At 35.3% G+C, this 21273-nt stretch overlaps 2 protein-coding genes across 7 annotated transcripts; both read right to left on the bottom strand.

The window, feature by feature from the left end:
- Positions 1–12276: 12276 nt before the first annotated feature.
- On the bottom strand, positions 12277–13191 carry LOC142545321 (uncharacterized). Its single transcript, XM_075652441.1, has 3 exons — positions 13007–13191; positions 12715–12934; positions 12277–12488 (listed from the first exon to the last, which is right to left on the bottom strand). Exons 1-3 carry the CDS (start codon positions 13145–13147, stop codon positions 12469–12471), a joined length of 381 nt encoding a protein of 126 aa, XP_075508556.1. The 5' UTR covers positions 13148–13191; the 3' UTR covers positions 12277–12468.
- A 959-nt stretch (positions 13192–14150) lies between these two features.
- Positions 14151–17912, bottom strand: LOC142545288 (3-ketoacyl CoA thiolase 1, peroxisomal-like). 6 transcript variants are annotated; one of them, XM_075652414.1, is made up of 15 exons: positions 17716–17912; positions 17534–17639; positions 16902–16960; positions 16740–16824; positions 16528–16654; positions 16320–16418; positions 16175–16242; positions 15984–16091; positions 15825–15902; positions 15610–15742; positions 15419–15515; positions 14869–14992; positions 14679–14787; positions 14500–14583; positions 14151–14422 (listed from the first exon to the last, which is right to left on the bottom strand). In XM_075652414.1, exons 2-15 carry the CDS (start codon positions 17627–17629, stop codon positions 14313–14315), a joined length of 1377 nt encoding a protein of 458 aa, XP_075508529.1. In that variant the 5' UTR covers positions 17630–17639; positions 17716–17912; the 3' UTR covers positions 14151–14312. The 6 variants fall into 6 exon arrangements, with proteins under 6 accessions (XP_075508529.1, XP_075508519.1, XP_075508510.1 ...); XM_075652404.1 differs by having other exon boundaries at positions 17534–17636; XM_075652395.1 differs by having other exon boundaries at positions 17534–17656; positions 17728–17912.
- Positions 17913–21273: the final 3361 nt, after the last annotated feature.

The following is a 21273-nucleotide window of genomic DNA, read 5'->3' as shown; positions in this document are numbered from 1 at the left end:
GACACCTCATTATAATAACTTGATGTGATTACACTGCTTATATAATTTTATTGTGTTACTGTTTAATTATTGTATATATATTTGAATAATATCATGTTATTATATAAAAGGAGTCTACGACATCTCATTATAATAACGTGTTGTGATTATTTCACTATTTAAATATTTAATTGTGTTATATAATAATTATATATATATTTGTATAATGTCACAGAGTTATATAAAATGAGTCACAGACACCTCATTATAATATTGTGATATGATATACATAATTACTTAAACATGATTAACTTTATATACATCATAATATTACTATAAAATTTATATACATACATTTATTTTTTAAGATTTTATAAGCAATCATAAACGGCTAGTTTTTACTTTATAAATATGACTTCACAAACACATTCAATCACTTCAAACTTATTCTTTCTCCAAAAAAAAAAAAAAAAAATTCATCAAAATTTTCGAAGAAGAAGAAGATGGCTCTTTCAAGGATATTTTGTATAATTATTTTGTGGACATGAGGTTACGGAATCAGAAATGCTTGAAAAAACATTTTTCACTTTTCACGCATCAAATATAACTCTACAACAACAATATAGAGTACGTGGATTCGCGAGATATTCTGAACTTATCGCCTGTCTTCTTTTGGCGGAAAAGAACAACGAACTGCTAATGAGAAATCATCAGTCCCGACATACTAGATCAACAGTATTTCCAGAAGTAAATGTTATAAGTAAAAATAAATTTAAACTTGAAAACCAAAATCAAATTCAAAGACAAGGTTTTGGTCGAGGTCGTGGTCGTGGTCGTGGTCGTGGACGTGGAAGTGGTCGTGGTCATGGTCGCGTCCGTGGCTTTGAAAAAAATCGAGATAGTTATTTTTATAACTCATCTCAAAAGGCGTCACGAACCACCCACTAAAAAGACATCATAAGAACATGAGTGGTAATGAAAATCACTCAAAACGATTTGAAAGTTCTTTTTTTAGATACGACACTCCAGGATATTGGTCTCGTATTTGTCGAACCCCCGAGCACCTTTGCAAGCTCTATAAAGAATCAATAAAGGGGAAAGAAAAAGAGACCAACTTCATTGAACGCAATTACCGTTTGAATGATTCAACTCATTTTGATGCTGCAAATTTTTTGAATGATTTCTCTGTAAATAATCAATATGCTGGTGGAATAGAAATGAAAAATATTGGTGCTGCAGATTTTTCTCAATAAACAATATATTGGTAGAATGTAAATGTAAAATAATTTATTTTTCATATACTCATATAATAATATTTTATTGTACAACTATGATATGTGTTATATTTTTCAATAAATTACATATATATTGTCAGTAATTTTTTCATTGCATATTTTTTTTGAAGTTGAAATATGGAAAATGCTATGAACAAAGCTAAACAATGAACTAATCACATGGAAGTCTGCATACCTGATAGTGGTACAATGCACACTATTCTCCGAGATAAAAGATATTTTTTGGAACTAAAATCAACAAAAACAATGGTGAATACAATATCAAATCCGGTAGACTTGATAAAAGGTTATGGTAAAGCACATTTTTTGTTATCTAATGGTACAAATTTTTTTATAAATGATACTTTGTTTTCACCACAATCGAAAAAAAATTTGTTGAGTTTTAATGAGAGATATTCTCATGAGTATGATACTTAGAAAATAAATGATGGAAATGAGAAATATATGTATCTTACCACATATAAATCAGGAAAGAAATATGTAGTTTTAAAACTACCAATGCTCCATACTGGATTGCATTATAAATATATAAGTCCAATTGAATCAAACATGGTAGTTGATAATTCTTCAAATTGATCAATTGGCATGATCGATTAGGACATCTTGGTTCAACAATGATGCGAAGAATTATAGAAAATACACATGATCATCCTGCTGAAAGACCAGAAGATCTTTCAAAATAATAAGTTTCAATGCAAAACATGTTCTCTTGAAAAACTTATTATAAGATCATCACCAGCTAAAATCCAAAATGAATCACCTATGTTTCTCGAATGTATTCATGGTGATATTTGTGGGCCAATTCATCCACCATGTAGACCATTTAAATATTTTATGGTATTGATCGATGCCTCCAGCAGATGGTCACATGCATGTTTATTATCAACTCGGAATGTGGCATTTGCAAGATTACTTTCTCAAATAATAAAATTGCGGAATCAATTTCCCGATCATACAATCAATAAAATTAGACTTGATAATGCTGGTGAATTCACTTCCCACACTTTCAATGATTATTGTATGTCAATGGGAATCACTGTTGAGCATCATGTTGCTCATGTACATACACAAAATGGATTAACTGAATCATTGATTAAACATCTACAATTGATTGCTAGACCAATGATTATGAAAACAATACTCCCTGTTTCTATATGGGACATGCAATTTACATGCTGCTGCATTAATTCGCATAAGACCAAGTGCATACCATAAATACTCCCAATTGCAGCTTGCATTTGGTACATTTCTCATTTGAGAAATTTTTTGGATGTATGGTATGTGTGCCTATTGCACCACCTCAACGAACAAAAATGGAACCTCAAAAAAAGATCGGAATATATGTTGGTTATGATATCCCATCAATAATTCAATATCTTGAGCCTCAGACATGCGACGTGTTTACAACACATTTTGCTGATTGTCATTTTAATAAGAAATCTTCCCAATGTTTGAGGGAGAAAATAAAAATATCGAAAAGGAAATCACATGGTATACATCGTCATTGTTACATCTGGATCCAAAAACTAAACAATGTGAAAATGTTGTAGAGCAAATTGTGCACTTGCAAAGAATAGCAAATCAAATACCAGATGCATTTGCAGACACAAAAGGAGTAACTAAATCATATATACATGATGTAAATGCCCCTGATCGAATTGAAATTCCAAAGAAACAAATTGAAAACACTCATGATGACATTAAACGTTTGAAACGTGGAGGGCAAATCAGTTCCAAGGATAAAAATCTTCGAAAAAGAAAAAGCATAGAGAAACACGATGATCACAAAATATAGAATGATATTCCAGCAGAAATACATGATGATGAAAATGTTCCGTCAGAACCACAAACTGATGAGAATCGTGAAATCTCTATCAATTATATTAATACTGGAAAAATATGGGAACGAAAAGATATAAAAGAAGTTGATTAGATATTTTCTTACAATGTGGCATTTGACATCATAAATGACAATGAAGATCATGAACCAAAATTATTTGGTGAATGTAAAAATCGACAGGACTGGATAAAATGGAAAGACGTTATCCATGTTGAATTGGATACGCTAAATAAACGTAACGTTTTTGGGCCTATAGTTCTTACACCTGAAGGTGTAAAACCTGTTGGGTACAAATGGGTCTTTATTCGAAAACGAAATGAGAAAATTAAATAGTAAGTTATAAAGCTCGACTTGTTGCACAAGGTTTTTCTCAAAGGCCTGGAATTGATTATGAAGAAACGTATTCTCCTGTTATGGATGCAATTATGTTTCGGTATTTGATTAGTTTGGCGGTATCTGAAAATTTAGAAATGTGTCTTATGAATGTTGTCCTAACTTACTTATACGGATCACTCGATAGTAATATATATATGAAAATCCCTGAAAGATTGAAGATGTCTGAAACACAAAGTTCAAAACCTAGAGAATGTTATTCTGTGAAATTGCAAAGATCATTATATGGGTTAAAGCAATTCGGCCGAATGTGGTATAATCGGCTAAGTAAACACTTAACGAAAAAGGGATATGTAAACAATTCAATATGCACTTGCATTTTCATTAAGAAAACAACATCCGGATGTGTAATTATTGTTGTATATGTTGATGATTTAAACATCATTGGAACGAATAAGGAAATTCAAGAAGTTGTGTCGTACTTGAAGGAAGAATTTGAAATGAAGGACTTTGGAAAAACAAAGTATTGTCTGGATTTGCAAATTGAACACAGAGAATGTGTAATTTTTGTTCATAGTCAAATTATACAGAAAAGGTCCTTAAACGTTTTAATATGGATAAATAAAATCCTTTAAGTACTCCAATGGTTGTTAGATCATTCAACATAGAAAACGATCCATTTCTTCCATGTGAAGATGATGAAGTTATTCTTGGTCCAGAAGTACCATATCTAAGTACTATCGGTGCTCTTATGTATCTTGCAAATTGTACAAGACCTGATATATCTTTTGCTGTAAATTTATTGACGAGATTTAGCTCATATGCAACAAAAAGACACTGGAACAGAATTAAACATATATTCCGTTATCTACGAGGAACGACAGACTTGGGACTTTTGTATTCAAAAGATATCAATCAAAGCATAATTGGTTATGCTGATGATAGATATTTATCTAATCCACACAAGGTACGTTCTCAAACCGGATATGTATTTACTCGTGGAGGCACTGCAATTTCTTGGTGTTCATAGAAACAAACACTTGTAACAACTTCATCAAATCACGCCGATATTATTGCACTATATGAAGCAAGCCGTGAATGTGTGTGGCTAAAATCAATGATCGAACATATCCAACCAAACCTCATGCGGATTATCATTTGACAAGAAGCCCGTGACACTATATGAAGATAATGCTGCATGTGTTACTCAAATGAAAGAAGGATACATAAAAAGCGACAGAACTAAACATATTCCCCCTAAGTTCTTTGCATTCACATAAGAGCTTGAGAAGAATAAAGATATTGATATTCATTACATTCAATCAAGTAAAAACTCATCAGATCTCTTCACAAAGGCACTTCCTAGGACAATATTGAGAAAACATATATATAACATTGAGATGCGCAATCTATGAAATTTGTGAAGAATCGTTCATGTTAACATAAGAGGGAGTTTACATGACTGTACTTTTTTTCCTTTACTAAGGTTTTTATCCCAATGGGTTTTTCCTAGTAAGGTTTTGTTGGAACTTTTCAAGTTCGCAATCTTGATTTTGATGATAACAAAACTTGTTAATTGTGTTAATAATAATCTACCTTAGTATGCAGCATCTAGGATCACTCACGAGATGATTACATCGCAAAACTGAAGACCCAACTGATCGCACAAAATGAATCAGTCTAACTGATTACGTCAATTGAGCAGTCCAGCTGGTTGTCCAGTTGATAGGTGGTTCAGAAGGAGAACCTCAGAAGCCTGGCCAGCCGAATGAGTGTTCAACTGATGAAGAAACCCAGCTGATCAGTCCAACTGAACAAGAGTGAAATCAGTTCAACTGACGAGTCAACTGATTTCACCAGCCCAACTGAAAGATCAGTTCAACTGACAAGATCGAAGCATCAGTTAGTGATGCGATTCTTCAAACCACGAAAAGCAAACGTGCCCAAAACGGAGTCACGCTCTCAATTCGATGAAACAAAGAAACGGTAGTGTTGTCCCGATCTTTTTGAACAAGTAAGTGTGTAATATTCACCTCTAATTACAAAGAATTTAGCAACAAATATTAACGAAAGATAAACAATCAAAATTCAAGCGAACCTTCAAAGAACTCGTCTTTGACAATCCGAGTGAAAAACAATCGACAAACGTCACAAAGTATTAAACTTTGATAAGTTTGATTTGAGAAACGCACAAAGGTGTATACAAAGCCAAGCTTTGAAATTCATAGAAAAACTCACAAAATATGATTAAACTCAATGAATTAATTGTTCTACAAGGTATGAAATTTGTTCTTATAAGGAAAAATACATCAAAATCCGTATCTAGGTTTTCCATATCAAAATTCTGCACGACGGCGCGTTGCGGCGCTGGTCTGGAAGCGCCTAGGCGCTAAAGCTTCGCAGAGCTAGCGCCTAGGCGCCAGTCTGTAGCGCCTAGGCACTACAGGTTCGGCCCTGCTAGCGCCTAGGCGCTTGGATACTAATTCCAAGCGCGACGGCGCTGCTTTCCTAGCGGTGTGGCGCTGGTCCACCCACCTTGCTCCGCACTTAATAGCATTCATTTTGCCTTCAAGCTCACTCCTATGCATCACGACTCCTTCAAGGCTTGGAACATTGCTTGCAAGCTCTTCTCGATTGCTCATGAGTCCATGCAATGCATCCTTGAATCTTCTTCCAACCATTAGCACGTCATGCCCGGCCAGATTCATATCATAATACCAAATGATGCGATTCTTCAAACCACGAAAAGCAAACGCACTCAAAACGCAGTCACGCCCTCGATTCGATGAAATAAAGAAACGGTTGTATTGTCCCGATCTTTTTGAACATGTAAGGTTGTAATATTCGCCTCTAAATTACGAAGAATTTAGCAACAAATATTAAAGAAGGATAAACAATCGAAGTTCAAGCGAACCTTAAAAGAACTCGTCTTTGACAATCTGAGTGAAGAACAATCGACAAACGCCACAAAGTATTAAACTTTAATAAGTTTGATTTGAGAAACACACGAAGGTGTATACAAAGCCAAGCTTTGAAATTGAGAGAAAAATTCACCAATATGATTAAATTCAATGAATTAATTGTTCTACAATGTATGAAATATGTTCTTATAAGGAAAACTACATCAAAATCCGTATCTAGGTTTTCTATATCAAAATTCTGCACGGCGGCGTGCTGCGGCGCTTGTCTGGAGGCGCCTAGGCGCTGAAGCTTCGCAGAGCTAGCGCCTAGGCGCCAGTCTGTAGCGCCTAGGCGCTACAGGTTCGCACAAACTAGCGCCTAGGCGCTAGAAAGTGGCGCCTAGGCACTAGTCTGTCTTGACTAGCACTGCGGCGCTTGATCGTAGGCGCTGGTCCATCCACCTTGCTCCACGCTTAATAGCATTCATTTGGCCTTCAAGCTCGCTCCCATGCATCACGACTCCTTCAAGGCTTGGAACCTTGCTTGCAAGCTCTTCTCGATCGCTCATGAGTCCATGCAATGCATCCTTGTATCTTCTTCCAACTATTAGCACGTCATGCCCGGCCAGATTCATATATACTCCCCTTCTTCAGCAAGATTTGTCCTCAAATCTTGACTACCTACGCAAAAACGAAGCAAGTTAGTAATAAAAAGAATTAAATTATCAACATGCTTACCTTTAAACCCAAGTTTGTAGGTTCTATTGTTTGCTTGCTCCTTCAGCACTGGAATTCCCAACATCCCCGTTGTCTTTCCTATAAACTCATCTACTTTACCACATACCAAATAATAAATGACATCAAATGATAAAATACCATTAAGTACCACAAAAATAAGGTTTCTCCCCTTCTTAGACCTAGTCAACACCAAAATAATATCCACAAACATGTACGACCAGAGTTAACTAGGAATAAGATATAACTGATGCATGACATAGAAATACAGTCGACATGTCATTCTCCTATATGCAATGCATGTATCACAATGACAATCAACATGTCGATTCATATGCAACCAACACATATAATCATGCATTTTATCAGCAATTTAACCACCACAATATGCCTCATTAGCACGTAACTCATGAAATGATTATATAATGTCAAATTTAATCTCTTTAAACATATATTCATCATGAATGAAACAATTATCATATCCAACCATCAAGCTCTCAAAACCATCCCCAATCAAATATAAATCATGCAAATAGGACACACTAAATGTATTATCCATGTAATCATTTAACTCATCACATGAATTTAATTCTAGTACACACAAGTCATTGCCATGACAAAATCTCATCAATTTGACAATCTTTGAACACTCAAAATCAATAACATTTGTTCATGCAATACATCTCCATTCTCAATTCTATGACACTTAGGCAACAAGGTTAAATCACAATCATACCTACTAAATATCACATTTTCAACACGTTCTCCCAATTCATGAAAACAAAACAACAATGACTTAAGGTAAAGAAGCAAATCATACCTCTCAGATGTTGCGTTGACAGCTAACCTTACCTCATCGCTATTGCTCTTGAATTCATATGGTTCATCCCATTGCATTCTCACACCATCAACACTTGCTCACCTCCTCATCATGACTTCATCAGAATCCTGCAAAGGATAAATAACAATGCTCGGGATTGAACAAGCTATATCATCACAATGATAATAAACCACTTTGTACAAAGGTACAGGAAGAGGTTTATGCAAAAACAAGTAACTCTCAATCTCACTCTTTTCACTCTTTTGGGCCTTAAATTTATTTTTCTTTTCTTTGGCCTCTTTTTCTCTCTCTTTTTCTTTCATCTCATTTTTTTTCATCTTTTTTTTTTCATGGCTATCTCACTCTTTTGTTCTCTCTTTCTTTCGACCATATCATATTTTTTTCCACTCAATTCATGAATTAATTTCAATTGATCCTCAAGCACATTTGGATTCAATTGAACCAATGAGACATTTTGTTCCTCAAGAAATTGATGTACAATAATTGCTCCTTGCCTACTCTCCTCCTCCTTAATAGACAAATCATGCATTTCTTCTCCATCTAATGACTCATTATCAACCGTATATTTTTCAACGACATTTAGCTCACCAACTAATGCAATACCATCATCATCAACTGTCCCAACTACCACCTCAAATTCAGGCTCAACTACAACACCAAACTCATGTTCAAGTTCAACAACAACCTCAACTTCAAATTTAAGTTCAACTACGACCTCAACTTCAAATTTAGGTTCAACTAGGACCTCAACTTGAGATTCAGATTCAACTACACCCTCAACCTCAATTTGCGGTTCAAGCTCAACAGACGATTTTATAAGGTCACCTCCTCACGTGGACATTGGTTGATATCATGTCCGACCTCAAAACACCAACAATATATAATACAACAAGTACTAGAAATTGAATTTTTAAATGTGCCTTGATATTCATACTTTGTAGTTTCACATGTCGACTACTCCATTGGCCTAGCAATGATTTTCTCTTCCAAGCTCGTCCTCCACGTGGATGCCAACAACTCCCCATGCACACCACGTTCACCTCTTCTTCCAACTCCTCTATCCTCCTCACATCGCCTATCATCATCCCTATCCAAATGCGACGCTCTATTCCTTCCAAATCTATTAACTCGTCTATTCCCATCAACATACCCATTACATGTCTCCTCTTCTTCACACCTCCTATATTTTTGTCGTAGAGGCTTAAACTCCTTCTCCCACATTCTATCCAACACTCCTAACATTAATTGAAATTGACGATCGTCAATCATTATACCTGCAAGAAAAGGTTAGTATAAAACAATAAAAAATAAAGTTCCTCACCACGAATCCTCACTAGTCACTCCAATGAAAATTCACCCTACTATCTCTTTTTTTTTTCTCTCTTTTTTTTTGTCCTCACTACAAAACCTCGCACGTCACTCTAAGAAATAAACGCTCGCTATCAAGTATGTCACTCGATTTTGAGAATTCTCTCGTAGGGTATGCTTTTCAGGCTTTGTAACATGTGTACATCAAACTCACAAGTTCAAACTTTACGACACTTGCAAACTGACTTACACGGACTGCGTAAAACAAGAAATTTGAATTTTGTTTTTAATTGTGAGAGTTGCTTGAATATGACTCACAAAAAGGAACAAGATACAATGCTAAATAATAGCACAATAATATTTTTTTTGATTGTGAGAGACACTTGAATATGGCTCCCACAAGAGAATAGAACAAAATACCAAAACCAATCTATAACAAAATTTCGAAATTTTGGTACTATTTTTTTTCCCTTGCACAAGATGATCTGTGTGCACTCGAAAAAAAAAGAAAAAATTTCACAAATTTCGAGAATCAGTGATTCATGAAAGACGAAGAACGAACGGATAAAACAGATCTGATAAAAACAAGGATATATACAGATCTGAAAATAAAAAGGATAAACTTATTTGAATCAAAGGGAACCCAAAGCTCTGATACCAAATGATGCGATTCTTCAAACCATGAAAAGCAAACGCACCCAAAATGGAGTCACGTCCTCGATTCGATGAAACAAAGAAACGGTTGTGTTGTCCCGATCTTTTTGAACAAGCAAGTGTTTAATATTCACCTCTAAATTACAAAGAATTTAGCAACAATATTAACGAAAGATAAACAATCGAAATTCAAGCGAACCTTCAAAAACTCGTCTTTGACAATCGAGTGAAGAACAATCGACAAACACCACAAAGTATTAAACTTTGATAAGTTTGATTTGAGAAATACACAAAGGTGTATACAAAGCCAAGCTTTGAAATTGAGAGAAAAACTCACAAAATATGATTAAACTCAATGAATTAATTGTTCTACAAAGTGTGAAATATGTTCTTATAAGGAAAAATACATCAAAATCCGTATCTAGGTTTTCCATATCAAAATTCTGCACGGCGGCGCGCTGCGGCGCTGGTCTGGAAGCGCCTAGGCTCTGAAGCTTCGCAGAGCTAGCGCCTAGGCGCCAGTCTGTAGCGCCTAGGCGCTACAGGTTCGGCCCTGCTAGCGCCTATGCGCTAGATTGTAGCGCCTATGCGCTTGGATACGTATTCCAAGCGCCGCGGCGCTGCTTTCCTAGCGCTGTGGCGCTGGTCCACCCACCTTGCTCCACACTTAATAGCATTCATTTGGCCTTCAAACTCACTCCTATGCATCATGACTCCTTCAAGGCTTGGAACATTGCTTGAAAGCTCTTCTCGATCGCTCATGAGTCCATGCAATGCATCCTTAAATCTTCTTCCAACCATTAGCACGTCATGCCCGGCCAGATTCATATCAGTTAGAATCTTTCAGTTATGGATGAAGATAAAACTCTTTCAAGTGGAATCCAACTGTACGTGAAGGTACAAAGCCATTGTCCAGTCAAAGGACAATAATAGACGTTGCATCAGAGTATTAAAGACAAAACGTTTCAGAAGGGCAGTCGAAAAGTCGAGACGCAAAGTCCAAGAAACGAATTCAAGATGCAACAGATACAACGAATGAGTCTCACTGTACGATCAGTTTTCTCGCCTATATAAAGTGAAGATCAGTGAAGATTCAAAAGGAAGAAAAAGAAGGAGAATAAGCTTTTAAGCTTATACGAGAGAAAAGAAAAGGCACACTCATTGCACATTAGCTTTCAGAAGCATTCAGCCCAGAGGGAACTCTTCATAGTTATATCAGCTTAGATTAGAAGCTTATCTCCCTCAGTGTGTGAGAACATCTTTGTTCAGTTCTCACACACAAACACTCTCATTCACTCAAATACAGTCTTGCACAAAGACGTTAAACTTGTGTATGTAGTCTTTCTCATATAGACATTAAAGAAGTGTTGAAAGGAAGGTGCTGCCTTCAGTCTAGTCTAGGAGTTCAGTTTAGGCAGTGGTGTAAGTCCTAGCTGAGTGGGTTTGTACAAGGTGTTGTATAAATCAAAGTCTTCTAGTGGATCCTACTCGAGGCGGTAGAAGAGGTGACGTAGGAGCAGTTGAAGTCTCCGAACATCCATAAACATATCTTGTGTATTTAACTGTTTAACTATTGTTTTCAAACTGTTTGGATCAGTTTGAGTATCCGTCAGTTCAATTGTCATCATAACTGAACTGATGAATGCAAAAACTAATATGTCCCTTTTCGGTTATTCAGTTTACATAAGATAAAATATTTTCTAATATAACAGTCTTCTTCACGAAGGATTACTTCGAGTTTCTTCCGCTTGATTTTTAACTAAACTCGATTTAATTCATTGGTGTTAATATTCTTATAACACGAGCTATTGCAGCTCATTGGAGAATGTTTTGTTTGAAGCATCCCAAAGATGCTCAACAAACGATCCTTCAGTTTTTAACGAGACAATATAAAAACACGTAATGAAGACAATCATTGTATCATGATCATCATCACAAGGGAGAGTGTTGAAAATTAAAAGTTGATATTATAAGAGTTGATATATTTGAATGTTAAAAATAAGAGTTGTAAATATTGAAAATTAGTGTGTGATGATGTATTTAATTTTGGATTATTTCCAAAGAAATTCTATAAATAGGTCTCTCAATTTGTGAAGAAAATCACAATTGAGTAGGGAGAAAATTTTATAAAGTGTAGTTTAATATATTTTGTGAGTTTGAAATTTTTACTTTTTTTACCGTAAATTTTTACTTTTAACAAAATCAATGTATATACCCGATCTATTTTTACACATACAACATATATGTTGAAGTATTTACATTATTACTTCACATTTACGGTTGTTATATAAAATGTAAGGTTGAAAAGTTTTTTTTTTTTAAAAGATAATGCAAATATATAATTTTAGTGATTTCTTGAATGCATTCAGATAAATGTAATTACCGCATCATACTATATATCAGAGGGTTAAAGAAACTTGATTAGCACACCACTAATGTGCTATCAACACAAACAATATAATCAAATTCAATAATTCATTAATTTCAATCATCTTAATTTTCATCCGTAGGTGACAAATATCACTCATACATTTGGCTCATAGTATTTGTTTCGTCCCAGTTTGACATTCTTGACTGCAATCTTCACAACTCCAGCACCACAACTGTCAAATTATCATAACCAAACATTAGACATTGTTTGGCTCGTGGGATGTATATGGATAACATAATTATTTATTATTATAATCTTTTGTAGAATTTGAGCTCAAATACGTTATGAAACAAAGATGTGAAGTGAACGAATGTTTCATCTTTAGCAAGAAATGGTGTCTAAGTAATTAAAATATATATACACAAGTGTGTGTGTGTGGGCGCGCAAAATTATCTTACATTCTGAATCTGTAGTGATCCAGTTTCCTGTTCTTGCAACACAATGGTCTCTAACATGGAAAGGAGTAGAGTTCACAGAGGCCACAGAGATAGCGAAATATGTGGACGAAATGGTGGAGCAGCTCTCCTCTTCCCACCTAAAACTGATTTTGGGAGACCCATTGCTGAGTTTATCATCTGCTACTGCTTTTGAAGCTGATTTACTCCTAAAATGTAACACCTGAGGGGGAAATAAGGTCATACGAATATTTATACAAAAATTGAAGGGTGAGAGTTACTGTGTATACATTACCTTTCTACCAATGTATTTTCCTCCTTTCTCAGCCTTGGCTGCTGCTGCTGCCCATCTCAGCAACTCTTTCATCCTTGAAACGGCCTTTGTTTTATTGCCCTTTGTCTTTTCTTTCATGTCTAAACTTGTTAATAGATCCATTTCGTTTGCTATCGATGATTGATGAGTCGTATCAGTAATAGGTAACACCTATGCGTAATGCCTAATCCTTGAACGATGATGATGTCTTCTCCTTTTTTCTTCGTCGATTGGATAGAATTCATTATAGAGCCAAGGCAAGACAGTAACAGAATTATGTATTTTCTTCGTGAAAAATAGAAAAGATTCAATTTCTTGCAGCACAATCTGCAAACTTGACTGGATATCACCGCACGCTTCACTGTTTTATCTTACAAGAAACAAAAACTTCAAATTCAGTACACGACTGAAGAAACAAATAGATCCCAGATAGAGTTTTAATGGGCCATACCATCTTACTTGTAGCACATTGGTAATGGAACCAGAATTAATTTACCACTTAGTGAGGTTATTGATCGATCTGCCTTTGGAGAGCCACTGAAGAATCTGTCACATTATAAACTGAAAGCAAACAAGGGACCACTCTATTTTCATGTGAAATGATTAATTTGATATTGGATGAAATTACATGGCTAGCTCACCTGCATGTTATCCCTGTGTGTATATTATTCGGACACGAGAGAATATGTTCTTGGTCAAATGGACAACCCAATTTCTTTCTTAATTCTCGGCTAGGAATATTTGCATGTGGTGTAATGAGACTGAATCTACAAATCGTAAGACAACCAGGCGATGAGAGCAAAATGGTTTGCTTTATAAGCAAATTATCTGGACCTGGACGTGAAAATTTACATGAAAATTCTATCAAAAACATAAATAGTTTTTTAATCATATTTTGTAACTTGTTTAGTTGTTAATTCCACGTTGAAGGTGGAATATGTCAGCTTCTTGGATTTTATTTCACACACACACACACACACAAACATATGTTAGAAGAAGTTTAACATTTATATATTTTGGTTCTATATATTTATTGGGTCCATTAATTATGTATTTTACTTTCTTGTGGATCAGAAAAAGTCAAAGCCGACACTAACCGGAGGTCAAGTCTAGTGGATACTTGAGAAATCCAAAGCCAACCAGTAAATCGATTAACATATAATAACGTTGCTAATCATAGAGTTATTTGTTTATTTTGACAAGCTAAAACTCCAATGTGTTCAACTCATTCAATGCAATTTTAACAAGCAAACTAGCCATTTGTTCCAGGTGTAGTATATAAGTATAGTTACATTGGGACTTTAGATAAGAAATTGTTTTCACTGGCCACTCGTGCATTACACAAGTCGTCTGCACAATCCCCTCGCTCGAGAACAGCGGCTGCACCCATGCCTGAGCCTGCAAATACAAGATACATAGCAGATGTTTATTTTCAAGGACATCATATGGTACCGGTATATAGCAAGTAGATGTACCGATGCACATAGATATGACACCAAAACGACAGTCTCTTCCACGACGTTTCATCTCATGAAGTAGCGTGGCAACACAACGGGCGCCTATATTGATGTTAAGGAAGCGAGCTTAATGACTCGTGAATACATGAGTTTCATTCAGAATAATTCAAGGGTAAGGAGAACTGTGAGTCATTCACCTGTAGCTCCCAAGGGGTGCCCGAGTGCCATTGCTCCTCCATTCACATTCACTTTTTCAGGATCAAGGTCCAATTTCTTGCAGCAATATACATACTGGGAAGCAAAGGCCTGAAAGTAGGATATCAAAGTTTGCATGTTTTAATAGTTGATCTAAACAAGTTGAACATCCATGATATCGTTACTCATGACCTCGTTTATTTCAAACAAGTTAATGTCTTTGAGATTGAGATTAGCTGAGTTCACTGCAGCTGGTATGGCAACAGCGGGACCGATACCCATAACACGAGGATCCACCCCCACTGCAGCAAAACTCCTGCACGTGTTTCATACAAAAGATGAGTAAGATTGTGTAATATCCTTGTCTCACATTATTAGGCTACATATTTGTCAACTAGAATGTTATACTCCTCTACCACATCAGATTATATGCCTAGCTTACAAAGGTTAGTAAGATTAAAATTTACTGATTTATCTGACAATTTGGGTTAATGTTTTTAGGATGACATACGACAATTATAACAATGGTCTATTTTTTGCAGTCTCGCTTGCAAGTATCCAGGTGGTAGGGGCGTAAGAGATTAAGCAACCAATGTTACTGGAATGGTGTTTCTCATAAATGTTCCTATTTTGAGCCAATGCCTCTCCAAGAATAAAAAACGACTCCAAGTAAAATGAGAACTAGAAATTAAATTTCCTTCACAACATGAATGCAAAAACATTTCGAGGATGTTTTCTTTACCTGAATACGCCAAGAATTGGAAGTCCCTTTTGCATAGCTGAACTTCTTTTCATGAGAAGAACAGCTGCAGCACCATCACTTATTTGGCTCGCGTTACCTAAATAAATGAAAGTTTCACTCATAAGCCCCTAAATAATTGTTGTCCTTGTACATCAGAGTATTTTACACGATGCTGTTGTTTTATTTACTACCGGCAGTTGTCGATCCATTCTTCTTGAATGCAGGCTTCAACTTTGCCAGATCATTCATATTGGTGTTAGGCCGAATACCATCATCAACAGAGATCGTAACAGGCTTCGTCTCGCCACTTTTGGGATCCACAATCTTCAGAGAATGTTAATTCCAGAACCATAACAAGATTCAGCCACAATAATAGACATGGAGTTGTTTAAGGTATATTCCTTACCTTCGTGAAAACAGGAATTATTTCATCTTTAAATTTTCCTGATGCACTTGCAGCAGCTGCACGTCGATGAGAGATAACCTATTGATACAATTCCAAGGAGAAATTATTTTCCTTAAATTCCATATCAGGGCGAATGTAATAACAAAGGAAAAAACTCACAGCAGCATGATCTTGTTCTTTCCGGGTAATTCCATAGCTTTCTGCAACATTTTCAGAAGTAATACCCATTGGAAGAAGACAATCACGAGCCTGAGCAAAACTCTCCACCTGTTAAGAACATGACCATGTTGAAATTGTCACCATACAAACATATTTTGTGGACAATGAAAGAAATTTCAAAATTATCTTACTTTTGGGTTTACTGTCTCCAGTTTGTCCAAACGGTCGACAGTCATGGACTCCAATCCAGCCGCAACACCTTTGTCAATGTTATAATAATCAAGGGCAGAGGCAAAAAATTTATCATCGTGATATGTTAGCAAAACTCACACATACCAATATCATAATATCCGGCTCTTATGAAGGCAGCGACATCAGCCACAGCCTGGAGACCAGAGGAACATTGTCTATTCACTGTTCTGATAGGTACAGTATCTGATGAGAGTGGATAATTTGAATGGGTAAGGTACAAGCTACAAAACCAGAAGGTGTAAACGAATAAAGCTCCAAATGTTTAAATAAAAAGAAGAGAATCAATGACTACCAGGAAAACCGGCATATAAGGCAGCCATCCGGCACTCAATACCTCTCAGTGAACCTGGAGCAAGAACTGTGCCTACAACTATATCTCCAACCTCAGCAGGATTTAGGTTTGTTTTCTCCAACAAAGCCTGGAATTGGGTAATGATACCATAAAAAATAAGCAAATATCGCCAACAGAACTGTTCTGTTGGGACTTGGGACTGAAAAACTAACCTTTAGCACGGAGGCGAGTAAATCATCTGGAAGGGTGTCCTTGAATCCCCCTCGTTTCGATTTGCAAATGGCGGTTCGATAAGCTCTGCAAGGCACATACATAATTGTACAATTCAATTGTATTGTGTGCAAATGGAGAAATGAGTGCTTGAGGTGACTCACGCTGCAATGACTATGTCATCTCCAAAAGCAGAATTTTCCCCAGAAAAGCAAATCGATCGCTATCAACGAAATCAATAAGCAATAAATAAATGATAAGGATAAAAACAACCAATATCAAAAGTTTAAAGAATTTATTTTTTGCGAGGATTTCTAAAAAGCAAAGGATCATGGGAGCCTCATCATGGGCAAGTATTTATGCTGGTTTGGCAAAATGCTATAACATGAATCAACAAGACAGAGTTGACTCATAGATTTCTTAAATCAATGCCTCCCGTATCTTTTTCATGCATGCTGGTGAAAGATAAGCGGAACGACAATAAAAAAAAGTTGGAGATCCAGACTGAAAAAACAGAACAAATAATTATTTTGGCCAAGATACCGAGGTGGATCATTGAATCATGTCTCAACCAAATTTGGGCAAAAAAATGAATCCAGCACAAATGAAGCAGAGGAATTAGATTTGTCACCACTAATTCTTGGTTTTACAGTGTGAAACATCATTCACAGCCAGCTATAATTTAATATTTTTTTGGAGATGCTACAAGGCTAGCAAGCAGTGATGTCCAAACATGAATGAAATCACGAGTGCTAATGAAATGAAAGCACCCCAGAAAATAAAAGAAAACACTCACGTATAGAGAAGATTCAGGGGACTGATGAGAAAAAGAAGTGACTGTGGGTCGTAGGTGTTCCAGCAAAACCCTCTGTCTGTTCACAGCTTTCTCCATTTTCGACCTGCTGTAATCAAACCAAACCTGAACGAGAATTTAAAGGGATTATCGATAAACTTTTCAGTAATTTCAAGAAGAAATACCGAGAAATTTACTCGAGGAAATTTAAAGGAAATCAAATTGAAGTATCAAGCCTCGCTTATGGCCTGTGAAAGTGGGCAACGATTGCTGAGAAATTTCCCTCACCGATTTTCACGAGTGGGAGTGTTGTGTAGTAGGGACAATTGATGATATCATCCTCTCCGTCCCCGAACGGATCCCCTGCTGTCGGGTACGCAATCAATTTTTTTGGGTTTTTTCTTTTAAATATATGTTTTCGTTGAAAAATAATATTTAAAATGTGTGTATTGAATATTTGAATGTTGAATATTTCAATGTTGAAAATAAGAGTTGTAAATATTGAAAATTAGTGTGTGATTATGTAGGTAATGATGAATTTATTTTTGGATTATTTGTAAAGATTTTCTATAAATAGATCTCTCATTTGTGAAGAAAATCACAATTGAGTTGGAGAGAAAAATATTATAAAGTATGTAGTTTGATAATTTTGAGAGTTTGAGATTTTTACTTTTTACCATAAAGTATTGAATGGTCCACATGGTGGATGAATTGGTCCACAAATATCACCCTGAATACGTTCAAGAAACATTGGCGATTCAGTTTGGATTTTGACTGGTGATGGTCTTATAATAAGTTTTCCAAGAGAACATGTTTTACATTGAAACTTATTATTCTGAAAGATCTTCTGGTCTTTCAATGGATGACCATGTGTATTTTTTATAATTCTTCGCATCATTGTTGAACCAGGATGTCCTAATCGATCATGACAATTGATCAGTATTGAAGAATTATCAACTACCATGTTTGATTCAATTGGACTTATATATGTATAATGCAATCCACTAGGTAGCATTGGTATGTTTTCAACTACATATTTCTTTCCTGATTTGTATGTGGTAAGACACATATATTTCTCATTCCCTTCATTCATTGTTTGAGTATCATACCCATGGGAATATATATCATTAAAACTCAACAAATTTCTTTTTGATTGTGGTGAATACAAAGCATCATTGATCAAAAATCTTGTATCATTAGATAACAAAAAATGTGCTTTACCACATCCTTTAATCAAGTCTACAGGACCTGATATTGTATTCACCATTGTTTTTGTTGGTTTTAGTTCCAAGAAATATCTTTTATCTCGGAGGATAGTGTGCGTTGTACCACTATCGGGTATGCAAACTTCAGCTTTGTTCATAGCATTTTCCATGTTTGAACTTCAAAAAAAAAAATATGCAATGAAATAAAATTACTGACAATATATTTATAAAAATAAAATACAATACAATACATATGTAAAAAATATAGCACGCGAAAAAACATTATCATACGGGTACATAAAATATTTTACATATTTATTCCACCAGCAAATTGATTATTGCCTGAGTAATCAATCAGAAAATCTCCAGCATTAAAATGAGTTGAATCACTCAAAGGTTCACTCTGTTCAGTGAAGTTGGTCTCCTTTTCTTTCCCCTTTATTGATTCTTTATAAAGTTTACAAAGGTGCTCAAGGGCTCGACAAATACGGGACCAATATCCTTGAGTACCACATCTGAAACAAGAACTTTCAAATCTTTTTGAGTGATTCTTATTAACACTCATATTTTCATGATGCCTTTTCTGTGGATGGTTTGGGACACTCTTTTGAGATGAGTTATGAAAGTAACTATCTCGATTATTTTCAAAACCACGGCCGCGTCCACGACACGACCTCGATTTCGTCCTCGACCAAAATCTTGTCTATAACTTTGATTTTGGTTTTCAAATTTAAATTCATTTTTGCTTACGACATTTACTTCAGGAAATGCCGTTGAACCAGTGGGTCGTGCCTGATGATTTCTCATTAACAGCTCATTATTCTTTTCCGCCACCAGGAGACAGGCGATAAGTTCAGAATATCTCGAAAATCCACGCACTCTATATTGTTGTTGTAGAGTTATATTCGATGCGTGAAAAGTGGAAAATGTTTTTTCTAGCATTTCCATTTTAGTAATCTCATGCCCACAAAATTTCAATTGCGAGATTATTCTATACATCGCCGAGTTGTAATCACCGACTCTTTTTAAATCTTGGAATCTCAACGTATTCCATTCATCCCTGGCGGTCGGAAGTATAACTTCCCTTATATGTTCGAATCTTTCTTTTAATCCCTTCCACAAAGCCATGGGATCTTTTTCAATTAGATATTCACATTTCAATCCATCGTCGAGATGTCGACGCAAAAATATCATGGCTTTTGCCTTTTCTTGTGATGTCGATATGCCATTTTCTTTTATGGTCTCACTTAGATCCAATGACTCAAGATGCATTTCTACATCGAGAGTCCATGGCATATAATTTTTCCCCGTAATATCAAGAGCAATGAATTCGAGCTTTGTCAAGTTTGACATGGTGGTACTAAAAAAAAATTACGATGCATTTTATTAGTTAATGAATATTACAATACAAAGTAATGAATAAACAACAAGTACAAGCATTTGTAAAAATAAAGAAAACACACGAAGAGGATATTCTCCAATAAATACAAGACTCGTGAGTATGATAACCAAAATAATTAAAAATATCCTTGAGAAAGCCATCTTCTTTTTCTTCGAAAATTTGATGAAGAATAATTTTTAGAGAAGAAGTGAAAGTTGGAGTGATTGAATGTGTTTGTGAGATCATATTTATAGGGCCAAAACTATCCGTTTTGTTACCGTTTATGACCGTTGGTGTACAAAAAATAAATGTATGCATTTGTATAATTTTATGGTAATAATATGATGTATATAATATTAGTCATATTTAAATAATTATGTATATCATATCACATTATTATAATGCGGTGTCACAAGTTATTTTGTTTTAAAACCTTATAGGCTTTTATACTTGTCGTATCCCTTACCGGGAGTGTGGGATGTCGTCTTAACATCCTCCCAGGATTTATAACAAGTTTTTGAAAAATTTATTTTTATTATTTATGAATAACATTATATTATATATTAAATATATATACAATAAATAAATAACAGTAAAATAAATATTATTACTTTTGTTACCTTTTTTTTCTGTTTGGAGCTTGGAAAATTATGGAGGACTTTTAGAGCTTCGTGCTGATAATGTGTTGTGAAAAAGTAAAAATTTATGGTAAAAAGTAAAAATCTCAAACTCTCAAAATTATCAAACTACACACTTTATAATATTTTTCTCTCAACTCGAAAATGTAAGAGATTTTCTCTAAAAATCATGTTTATATACGTTCATAAACATGATAAAAAAATATGCGGAAGCTAAATCGAGCGTTACCTCCAGCCATTGAATCATTTTTAAGTATTCTGATTTTCCTCCTATTGAAGCCTTCTAAACACTCCAATCTCTTTATAGATGGTGTATTATTCTGTATGAGATTGTATGCTTAGGGACCTCAATCGCCTCTATTTATAGGCGTTTCTCATACCATCAACGAGAAAAGTCGGGAGCCGAGAGTAAAAAGTATCGTGTACGCATCTAAATTTTCTTGGCAGTCGCCAATTTCAATTTGTACACGCTACTTCTTTTAATATGTGTCACGTTTTTTTTACATTCTCCCACTTGAC

Source organism: Primulina tabacum, chromosome 1 (assembly GCF_025594145.1).
Source record: "Primulina tabacum isolate GXHZ01 chromosome 1, ASM2559414v2, whole genome shotgun sequence".
NCBI lineage: Eukaryota > Viridiplantae > Streptophyta > Magnoliopsida > Lamiales > Gesneriaceae > Primulina > Primulina tabacum.
This window is presented reverse-complemented; position numbering and strand designations above follow the sequence as displayed.